This window comes from Pelophylax lessonae, assembly GCF_965119305.1.
Source record: "Pelophylax lessonae genome assembly, chromosome: 4".
In the NCBI taxonomy this organism is placed as follows: Eukaryota; Metazoa; Chordata; class Amphibia; order Anura; family Ranidae; genus Pelophylax; species Pelophylax lessonae.
This window is the reverse complement of record NC_138771.1, coordinates 425,865,916-425,878,085: the sequence shown is the minus strand read 5'-3', so window position 1 is coordinate 425,878,085 and position 12,170 is coordinate 425,865,916. Positions and strand designations below refer to the sequence as shown.

Genomic DNA, 12,170 nt, shown 5'->3' with positions numbered 1-12,170 from the left:
AGGAAGTGAAAGACCACTTATCAAATTCAGATAAAGCGATTAGCATTGTCTGTCAAGAACAGGAAGAAGTGGATTGTCTAGTTTAGATTAGACTTTTTAGGCTACACAAGCAGCTAGCCGGAGAATGAATAATATCAAATGTAAAGATATGCTACATACTATTAAAAGGAAAAATTTCATTTTTGACTGGAGTTTCCCTTTTAGGTTACATATTTTAGCAACCATTGATTAAAATATGTCACTTTATTTAAAGATCCATAAAAATAAAATTCTTTAAAGTGGCACATTTTAGGCACTTATGAATGCTCAGATCTGGAATTTTACCGACCACATGAAAATGGAAGATTGTAGCACTGCTGTACAATAACAGCCAGGCCCTGCTTGCATTTAAGAGCATTATAGTAAACACAAGCTAGACTGAATGGGCTGCTATATGTAATTCCTTTTTTCCAGCTGGTATAGAGCAGTCCCATTGTGTGAAATAAAGAACATTACAGATCCAAATAAGGGTCATATAGTATCCTAATAGAGATTGCTTTAGTCACTGTCTGTGTCATCACTATCCTCATCTTCATCATCCTCCTCCTCATCTTTGTTTTCTGAGGTCTCTTCTTTTAAGTCAGCAAAAAAGTCATCTGCTCCTCCAAATGCCTTCTTGCTCAAGGCCGGCAGCTGCTTGTTCTTCTTCCGCTTCCTATAAACATCTACTTCGATGGACCCAATCGATGAAACGTCCCAGAACTTTACTTTCTGGTCATGGCCACAGCTTGCCAAGAACTTGCCATCATAGGACTTTGCCAGCTGCTCTATAGGTTCACCTGGATGTTGGCCCACAGTGCCAATGACTCGGTTAGGTAAAATGTTAATCGCCCTGCAAACAAAAATGTCAAAAATTAAATATTTTTGCATTACATTCTAGGGTAAAGGTTTTTTATTCCATGAACACTGAATAGTCTCTGCTCCCTGGTGCAGTAGAAACCTAGTATTGGATAAATGGCATTGCAATTTTACTCATTTAGAATAATAAAAGGAAAGCAGCTCCTTTATCTGTCACTTCATCATAATACTCGTCATATCATCTATACGTAATATATGCTTTTATTTAAAAAAAAAGAAAAAAACCCTAGTATTGTTCTAAAAATGATTTTTTCACATCAACACCAGCAAAAATATCAGCCCAGAATCATAGTGGTGGGGCACTGAGAATGTTACAATTTCTCTGTGATTTTGTTTGAGTACCTGAAATGTGAGGGGTGCTATAAAGGAAGGAAGGGCATAAGGTGCCAGCCATATGGAGGCAAGTATAATTCAGGTACATGCTTGCATTACAACTTCAGGGTAGAGAGAGGCAATTAGAACCACTTATTTATAGTTTAGTCTTTTGATTTCTATCCTCTTGTTCTTTTACAATGCCTCAGTTCCCATGACTGTACAATATTTAATACTCTAGCACAATGCATGCTAAATCACACAATTAGCATGAAGATTCACTTGCAGTGGATGTCAGATTTACTGCTTTATGAGCATAAAATACTGTATCCAGTGCCTTGCGAAAGTATTCGGCCCCCTTGAACTTTGCGACCTTTTGCCACATTTCAGGCTTCAAACCTAAAGATAAAAAACTGTAATTTGTTTTGAAGAATCAACAACAAGTGGGACCCAATCATGAAGTGGAACGAAATTTATTGGATATTTCAAACTTTTTTAACAAATAAAAAAAAACTGAAAAATTGGGCGTGCAAAATTATTCAGCCCCCTTAAGTTAATACTTTGTAGCGCCACCTTTTGCTGCGATTACAGCTGTAAGTCGCTTGAGGTATGTCTCTATCAGTTTTGCACATCGAGAGACTGAAATTTTTGCCCATTCCTCCTTGCAAAACAGCTCAAGCTCAGTGAGGTTGGATGGAGAGCGTTTGTGAACAGCAGTTTTCAGTTCTTTCCACAGATTCTCGATTGGATTCAGGTTTGGACTTTGACTTGGCCATTCTAACACCTGGATATGTTTATTTGTGAACCATTCCATTGTAGATTTTGCTTTAGGTTTTGGATCATTGTCTTGTTGGAAGACAAATCTCCGTCCCAGTCTCAGGTCATTTGCAGACTCCATCAGGTTTTCTTCCAGAATGGTCCTGTATTTGGCTCCATCCATCTTCACATCAATTTTAACCATCTTCCCTGTCCCTGCTGAAGAAAAGCAGACCCAAACCATGATGCTGCCACCACCATGTTTGACAGTGGGGATGGGGTGTTCAGGGTGATGAGCTGTGTTGCTTTTACGCCAAACATAACGTTTTGCATTGTTGCCAAAAAGTTTGATTTTGGTTTCATCTGACCAGAGCACCTTCTTCCACGTTTGGTGTGTCTCCCAGGTGGCTTGTGGCAAACTTTAAACAACACTTTTTATGGATATCTTTGAGAAATGGCTTTCTTCTTGCCACTCTTCCAAAAAGGCCAGATTTGTGCAGTATATGCCTGATTGTTGTCCTATGGACAGAGTCTCCCACCTCAGCTGTAGATCTCTGCAGTTCATCCAGAGTGATCATGGGCCTCTTGGCTGCATCTCTGATCAGTCTTCTCCTTGTATGAGCTGAAAGTTTAGAGGGACGGCCAGGTCTTCGTAGATTTGCAGTGGTCTGATACTCCTTCCATTTCAATATTATCACTTGCACAGTGCTCCTTGGGATGTTTAAAGCTTGGGAAATCTTTTTGTATCCAAATCCGGCTTTAAACTTCTCCACAACAGTATCTCGGACCTGCCTGGTGTGTTCCTTGTTCTTCATGATGCTCTCTGCGCTTTAAACGGACCTCTGAGACTATCACAGTGCAGGTGCATTTATACGGAGACTTGATTACACACAGGTGGATTCTATTTATCATCATTAGTCATTTAGGTCAACATTGGATCATTCAGAGATCCTCACTGAACTTCTGGAGAGAGTTTGCTGCACTGAAAGTAAAGGGGCTGAATAATTTTGCATGCCCAATTTTTCAGTTTTTTATTTGTTAAAAAAGTTTGAAATATCCAATAAATTTCATTCCACTTCATGATTGTGTCCCACTTGTTGTTGATTCTTCACAAAAAATTACAGTTTTATATCTTTATGTTTGAAGCCTGAAATGTGGCAAAAGGTCGCAAAGTTCAAGGGGGCCGAATACTTTCGCAAGGCACTGTATATTATACTACAAAAAAATCTGTTCCATACTTGTTTCACATTGTGCTTTATCCTCTTTCCAGGGGGAATTTTCTTACCAGACTTGGTATATTCACAACAGTTTTACTGACCTATGGGACGTAGATGAAAAAGGCGCTGGTGATCTTTTATATTTACTGGAATAAAACTTGTTCAGGGTAGCACGTGTATTAAATATGTATTAAAAGTGCTTATTAGTGAATAAATTATTAAAGGTAATAGATATATTTTAAAGTGCACAACTCAAAATTAAAAATATTTCTGTTGCTTATTGGTAAATAAATATATAAATAGTTATATATAAATAAATAAATAAATAAATATATTGTACATGCAACAAGCAAATCATTGGAAGCTGGTAAGAGGCCACGTGTGTCACACCCCACCACCTGAAGCACTTTAAGGAGCATATTTTTTGCACGAATTGCAGAGACACTTGCTATATAATTATTTTGCACTGGAGAGCACGAATATATCTGTTTATATTTGATGAGTTTTTTATGCACGCACTATTAAGCACTTTTATTTGCTTGCTGCACGGAATATTATATATTTATATAATTGATTTGCTTGTTGCATGTACAATATATTTATTTATTTATTTATTTATATATAACTATTTATATATTTATTTACCAATAAGCAACAGAAATATTTTTAATTTTGAGTTGTGCACTTTAAAATATATCTATTACCTTTAATAATTTATTCACTAATAAGCACTTTTAATACATATTTAATACACGTGCTACCCTGAACAAGTTTTATTCCAGTAAATATAAAAGATCACCAGCGCCTTTTTCATCTACGTCCCATATTTTATATTGTTTTCACAATTAAAAGGGCAGCAGGTTCAGATATATCTTTAAAAAGAGCCAGGCGCCTTCCTATAATTTGCTATTGAGTTTTACTGACCTGATGACACCATCAATGGATCCTGTACACACAATATTATCATTCACTGGGATCATGCAGTCAATAGACTCTGCCTTCACTGCAAAACGATCACTTGTTGCTCCAAAGCCATTCCAATTAAACAGGTAGATTGTCCCCTCACTTGATCCACAAGCCACTTTTTTGCCCCTCTAAAGCAAAGGACAAATACATTTATAAAACAGTTACATCTCATCAAAGAGTTAAAGGCCATGTATTGAGCTTTGAATGTTAAACAAATACAGGACAAAAATGATTTTTATTCTGACAAATATTAAAAACTGCATACAGATATATGCAATTTTTTCAAAAGAAACTTTGTTAGGAACATGAAATATAATAGAATCTTTCCATGACCCTTAGGGTCCTTTCACACGGCCGCTCCGTGTGTCCGCAAATCATCCTATTTTTTTGCGGATGATTTGCGGACATAATGTAAGTGAATGGCACTGCGGATGTCAGCGGAATACCATCCGCTGACATCTGATTTTCCTCCTTTCAGTTCTGTTCCGTTTTTTGGAATGGAACAGAACCCTATTTTTTCATCCGTGTAAAAAACGGAAAGGAAGGAAAATCGGATGTCAGTGGTGTCATCCGCTGACATCCGCAATGCCATATACTTACATTATGTCCGCATATCATCCGCAAACGGATGGAATGATATGCGGGCACACGGAGCGGATGACACAAATGTCATCCGCTCCGTGAAAGAAAAAAAAGTCCCGCAGCGGACTAAAGCAGCGGAGCGGCCGTGTGAAAGAAGCCTTAGAGAACATTGTTGGCTGCTGTTTACTTCTGCAGACTGAAAACCTAGAAAGTCTTGCCTCTAAGCAGAGGTGTAGCTCTATTCATTCACCTGTGTATATGTAGTTCAGTCTCATTCCAATACAGGCTGTTACAGTACAGCATAGCAGTAAAGTTAACTCAAGAGTACATAAAGTAGTATGCTTGTCATCTGTTGGTTGCAGACGGTATATATAATTTTTAACGCTTACACTCCAAATACACAAATAATTTCATATGAACAGTATAAAATATTGTTTCAAAACATTTGAAACCTAGCAAAGGAGAGCAGGAAGGGGGGGGGGTAGTTAGGGGTTAATAGGAAAGATTGTAGGTATGTCTAAAAAGGCAGGGTTGTTGAAGCATGTGAATGAGCAAACCTTCAAAATACTCTATACTTTGCACAAGCAGTGCGTGTTGATCAGTTATTGCAGTAGCAGGGAACCATGAAGGTGATTTACTTCTACACTATCAACAGGAAACAATATGGATCAGAAAGGCAGTCCTGAAAGCCACTGCCCATTTGCTGTTGCATCCTTGCCTTTAAAGTGTGGGTAAACCCAAGATTAATTTTACTATGTTTTCTATAATGACCCACTGTATACAGATTTCTTTAAATCATTTCTTTTTTGTGAACCTGTTGCAAAGTGTCTTACCTGGAGGCCTTGCCAGTAACAGCACTTCCTGTTTCGGGCTGACAACTCTGCCTAGCAGCAATCTATAAGATAGGCAAACTGAAGGAGCACACACGGCAGGCTGACAATGCTGCTAACTGTTAGGCAGCGGTTTAGCATTCTGAGCCTGCATCATGAAATGCTGTAACTGGCAGGATTGCCAAGTAGGACATTTTACAACAGTTCACAAAAAAATTATTTGGAACAAAGACCTTCACCCTGCAGAAGCAGGTAACCTAGCGCTGGCTACAAAACCACCTGTACCTTCATCACCAATGAGTCCTGGCGGTTCAAAATTGTACATGTATCTGCTTACATTTCCTTTTCAACATCCACGTCTTCCCCTACTCGGCAGCAGTGCCCATGGTGTGGAGAGCACAGACCCTCTCTGCTCCACAGACTGTGACTCTGTCTCTTGCTTTTGGGACCAACTAGAAAACTTTGCAGCCACCGTCACAGGCTACCAGCTGTGTAAAGACCCTTTTCCTCTTCTATTCGGATTTCTAGAATGTCCCTCTTCAGGCCTACCAAAAATGCAGCTATAGGTCATTCAACGCAACAAAGCTTGGCTCTTTACTTGTTAATGGCTGCTAAGAGGGCCATCCTAAAGAAATGGACATCCACCGCTCTTCCAACCATTGCGCATGTGAAAATGGATCTGTCAAGTCTTTCACGCAAAGAAAAATGAGATCTAGTTCTTCGGGCCACCATTCTCCTCGCTTCCATAACAAATGGGATTCCTCTACTCTAAAGGTTCTACCAGCCTCAGACCTTTACAATTCAGGCCCTAGACCACTGAGTAGCAGTGTGAATCTGCCCCATACCCTACTCCAGCCAGGCTGAGGCTATGGGTCCACCTTTGCGCCTGCTTACTCAGCTTGATACTTGTACAATACGGGACCGACTGGTTTCACGGTTATAATGACTTTAAGTTCCACCTTATCCCTCCGATGTTTATAGGCTACCTACTTCTCCGATATACTCCTAATTTAAGTGCTTGATGTTTTCTGCGCTCAATGATAGCTCCTCTCATAAAAAACCTTAGCTTATGTTCCCCCCTCCCCTTTGTTCTTTATGTATATCACATCACTGTACCAACCTTCATAATGGAAATAGATGTCAAATCTCCATCCTGGTATTCAGACAGCAGCTCAAACCTTCGTCTCTTAATGTTGAACACACCCATGGTTCCATCTCCACTACAAAAAAAAAAAAAAATTTAAGCATGTCAACTTAATCATTTAATTTAGAAAGTTAAGCTGATCACAAAATTATGATTTGCTCCAGACTGGGGCTAGTGAAAACAAACTGAAGCAAAAGCAGAGTTGTTATTCACAGCAACCACATTTTTTCATTATTTGGCTGATAAATCCACATCAGTTATTGGGGGCAACGACTCACTGTTGGTCCACGTTTTTTTTTTTTAGTTTAATATATTTTTATTGAATTTTAAACAGCAAAAAAAAAAAAAAAAATGCAAAGAGTTTTGCCGAGTTTTGATTAAATATCATTTGCTTGTGCAAGTAATAATTTACAGGTAGACACCATGTTCAGCCATATAGGCTACACATTTTATGGTTGGTCCATGTTTTTATTGTGTTAGTTTCCATGCAATAACACTCCAGGAAGAAAGACCAGGCAAAGATGGAATTGCCAGGGGTGGCGATACCTTAGTGCTGAATGGTTCTGTATGAGAGGCAAGTCCATCATAATGTGCTAGTATGCACTGCATAGTAGCACACTATGGCATCAACCTGCAGAGGGCCCATTTAAAAAATATTTTTTGACAAGTTCAATACCGCTTTAATAAATAGTCCAGCAATGAGGCTCCTTCTTCCCCCACAAATCTGAGGTTGGTGCCTAAGTAGCCAATGCTGTCACATGGTGGTGCAGAGCCCTGTGCAAGTACAGCAGATCAGAAACCCTGACACTGGTCTTAAAGGGAACAATTTGATTCAACTTAAAATAAAATATAAATATAAATACAATAAGTCGCGCTAAATGATATAAAACAAAATGAATGTCCAACAAACAAAAAATGTCCCAAGTTGTGAACGTGGATGAATAAGAAATAATGTTGAGAAATAATATTGAGAATCTTGATCAGCACACACAGCAATTCAACTGCCACCCTCCCTACTGCACAAACTGAACTTCCCTTCAATCTGCAGCTGCTCTTATCAGCTGCCAGGAGCAAGAAAGAAATACCAGGTGCTTCGGGGTATGTAGAGCTTCTTCTGCCCAAATGATTACACTAGTTTGTGCTGGATATCTGAACAGCCTATAACCTATCAAGCAGAAGTAGGGAGAAAGTGTTTAAAGGATAAGTTCATCTTTGGAAACATTCTACATGTTCCACACGATTTTAGGGTGGAACGTGTAACATGTTCCCAATGCTGCAGCTTCTGCCCGCTGCCCCCGCCTCCCTGTGGCAGCATTACAAAGAGAATTTACCAGTACTAGCTGTCACTGTTTGAAAACAGCGTGGCGTCCACCTCATTCATACACACAGCTTTGTATGTGAATGAACAACAACCTGTGGAGCGCTGTGGTAGTTCAATGAGTCTGTCTTCCATCGAGTATTGGCTTACCCGTACGGGATGTACGAGCAAGCAGATACACGGACAGTGTGCAGGAGACCTGCATGGCATTAGCGATCTGCTGATCACTGGTGCAATGCCTAACCGGCTCCTACTGCAAAAAATAATAAATGCACATTTTTTTTTTACCTGCAAAAAGATGTGCATTTATTTTTTTTGTAGAAAGGGGAACTAATCTTTTAAGTCGCAACTAGGAGCTTACACAGAGGTGGCAAAAGAGAGAAGCAGGAGAAACAAGGGAAGCCAAGTATATGCAGCTGGGGAAATCAAGTGAACCTGTGGCTTTAATTGGCATTGCTAAGCACAGGTTCTTTTACAGCCCATTCAGACTGGCGCGACACGACTTTGTGGGGCGACCTGTGAAGTCGCGGTGCACAGCGTGCACCGCGACTTCGGCTCGACTTGCACGGACTTCATATAATTGAAGTCAATGCAAGTCGCCTCCAGGTCGCCCCAAAGTAGTACAGGACCCTTTTTCTAAGTCGGAGCGACTTGTGTCGCTCCAATTAGAACGGGTCCTGTACTACTCAATGGCGAGCGACCAACCGCGACTTGTCAGGCGACCAAGTCGCCTGACAAGTCGTGCTAGTCTGAATGGACTCTTAAAGTGTATAAAACAACCTTTATGTAAGTTTTTAGAGATAAATGCAGTAAGTCCTTATATAATATAATACGTTTCCTCTATTTTTGTTATTTTTGTTTATTTTCTTTCATAATTTCTCCTTTTGTCTGTGAAAAACCCTCACTGATCTGTCTTTTACCATTGTACTCAATGTTGTCTGTGTCCCTGTTGGGAAAATTGACCGATGACCACTCATCAGTATAGAAATGTCATACTTATATGATCTGAGTGGTAACAGAAGGATATCTTAAAATAAATACATCTGTTCTAGTGCGAGAAAACAACTGATGAGCATTCACCCCAGGGTCCTGGACCAATCACATACAGTAACTTAGTGTAAGAGATGTAGACCTGGTCAATGCTGAAACTATCGGATACCTGCAAACACCTATCCCCACCCCATGGGGTAATGACAATAAGGGTACCTTACAGGTTGGTGATAAATATATAAATGGAAAAAAAAGCAATAACAAATATAGTATCAAATACAAATGGCCACTGGTAGCTCATGTGCTAAAGGCATCTGACAATGTCCATTACTCCAAGGCTGATGCTGCCATGTAACCAGAGGGGGGAGCTCCAGAGACATGCAAAAAAAATACAAAAAAATCCAGCATGAGAGCTCATAGTGTAGCATTACATAAAACCATTATAGCTTTAATAAAAATAATGTAAGATACACTCACAAACACAAAAGCCAGGAGAGTGCATAACTAACCAGCCACTGGGTCACTATACCCCTCATTCCACTAGTGTCATCCAGAACGACACAAGACTAGCAGCACAGCCATTCGTGCAGCAGACGCTGGAGACTCTGTGCTCTGTGGAAGTTTCGGCCACTGTCAGTTGAAGGCCTACCCCCCTCAATGACGTGGTGAGTGGCGGTCTGCCAATGGGAGTGAGCTCTCTTGAGCCTTGCTGTGTGCAATTATAGACACACACAACACATCTCGGCCACACCCCTGCTTCCTCCTCACAGAATTAGGCTGACAGCAGCAGTAGCCAATGGCTTCCAGCGTTCTCAGTGTAGCCTTTGAGTAGGAAGAGAGGAAAGAAGAGCTGCAGCCGGGCACAGTGCTGGATTGATTAAGGGAATCCATTAAGGTAAAAACACCTAGATTTTAGAACCACTTTACTGAGAATTCATTCAGAAATCCCGACACTTTTCTTTTTCTTCTCTAATAAAATTCTGCAGAAGATTTATTGACTCAATTTCCAACATTTGAAAGATCCAAACATGCAATTAACCAAAGTTTACCCCCGTTCATGATCAGGCCATTTTTTGTGATATGGCACTGCGTTATTTTACTTGACAATTATGCAATAGTGCGACACTGTACCCAAATAAAATTGATTTCCTTTTTTTCCTCACAAATAGGGCTTTCTTTTGGTGGTATTTGATCACCTCTGTGTTTATTTATTTATTTTTTTGCGCTATAAACAAAAAAACCGACAATTTTGAAAAAATTTTATAATTTTTACTTTCTGCTATGAAACACACTAAAAATGTAACAAATGTAATTTCCATCAATTTAGGCCAATATGTATTCTGCTACATGTTTTTAGTAAAAAAAAATTCCATTAAGCATATATTGATTGGTTTGTGCAAAAGTTATACCGTCTACAAACTATGGGATAGATTCATGGAAATATTTTTATTAGTAATGGCAGCATTCAGCAATTTTTAGCAGGACTGCGACATTGCGGCAGACAAATCTGATACCAAGTGACACTTTTTGGGACCAGTGACACCAATCCAGTGATCATTGCTTAAAAAATGCACTATCACTGTACTAATGACGCTGGCAGGGAAGGGGTTAACATGAGCGATTAAAGGGTTAAATGTGTTCCCTGGGAGTGCTTGCTAACTGTGTGGGGGTGCCTTGACTGGGAGAAGACAGAGATCCATGTTCCTGCTTAGCAGAAACACAAGATCTCCATCTTCCCCTCTGACAGAATGGCAATCTGCCTTGTTTACAAAAACAGACCGCCAGTCTGCCTCTCTTGGAAACGATCGACAGGTGCCTGTGAACATTGGGTCTGCCACTCCCGCTGATTGGCTCCGGCTGTTTCCAATCACAGTGAGAGTGGGTTGCCCATGGCACGCATGCATGCCCCAGACCCAAAAAAAAAAAAAGACTTACAGGTACGTGATTTGGTGCTAAAGGGCCACCATGCCACAGTATATGTGCGTGGGGTGGTCCAGAAGCAGTTAAACTTATTATCAACCTAAACCACCACAGCTGCCGAAACAGTCCTCACATTTGTCAAAGTGTCCCATGCTCCCAAGTCCCATAGAATGCCACACAGGGTAAAGGCAGCACAAAATTTGCCAAACAAAAAGCAAAGTGTGCTGATTTTTGCTATAAGGGCTCTTTCACACGGTCCGCATTCCGTTGCGGACCGCGCTCTGCTCAGTGGGGATCCCGCTGAGCCGGCGGATGACAGCTCCGTCTCCGCACTGTGTGCAGAGAGGGAGGTGTCAGAGCCCTGCTGCTCTCTATGGGGAATCGGATGAGAGCGGACCGCCTGTCCGCTCTCATCCGATCCCCAGGATGGATGGAAAATAGGGTTTCCATCCGTCCGAATTTCACGGACAGGATCGGATGCGGATGGCAGCGGGTGTCAGCGGATATGTCTCCGCTGACATCTGCTGCTCCATAGGGCTGAATGGGGCATCTGATCAGATCCGCCTAAAAAACTGACAGGCGGATCTGATCGGAACGCCTGTGTGAAAGAGCCCTAACACTGTTATTTCCTATAAGTCCTCCCAATTTTACTAGGAATACTGGCAATTATAAAAAATATTATATAATATCAACTGGTGGTTTAGGTTTTCTTTACCAAAACACAATACATTTTTTATATATATATATAAAAAATGTACATACCTGCATTAAGGTAACCTAAAGAGAAAAACAATACTGTCTGCATGACACGAAAATGACATGATTTAGGTACCTGGCAGTAAGTAACAGCTTTTTGTTTTGGTCAATGACCATGTCACTGATGTATTCTTCATGATTTTTCATCTCCATAAAAGCCGTACCTCTCCGGAGGTCCCACACTTTCAGCATCCCGCTCTCATCACCGGTGGCAAAGAGGTTTTCATCAATCATAAGAAGGCTGTTTAGGGCGCAGCTGTAAGTATGAAAGATTGTTTCAGACATGTAGATTTTACAGTTCTCAGCTTTATATATCTCAGTTATGAAAACTGGAACTAAGAAAAACTAAAGAAAACTGCAACAAATGAAGCACGGCATGAGACTAGCTAGTTAGAGGTCACATTCAACTAGACTTTTTTCATAATGATGAAGACACGTATTGCCACGTATCCATGTAGCCTCCTCAGTTCTAATGGGTATCA

The 12,170-nt window shown here is 40.4% G+C and overlaps 1 protein-coding gene across 1 annotated transcript in view; it reads right to left on the bottom strand.

The window, feature by feature from the left end:
• Positions 1-228: 228 nt before the first annotated feature.
• WDR55 (WD repeat domain 55) overlaps positions 229-12,170 on the bottom strand; it is a 28,457-nt gene continuing 16,515 nt past the window's right edge. The window contains exons 6-9 of the mRNA XM_082256910.1: positions 11,765-11,944; positions 6,681-6,780; positions 4,107-4,276; positions 229-871 (exon numbers count right to left, since the gene is read on the bottom strand). Coding sequence (XP_082113036.1) covers positions 538-871; positions 4,107-4,276; positions 6,681-6,780; positions 11,765-11,944 — 784 coding nt within the window. The 3' untranslated portion in view covers positions 229-537. The remainder of the gene's footprint in view (positions 872-4,106; positions 4,277-6,680; positions 6,781-11,764; positions 11,945-12,170) is intronic.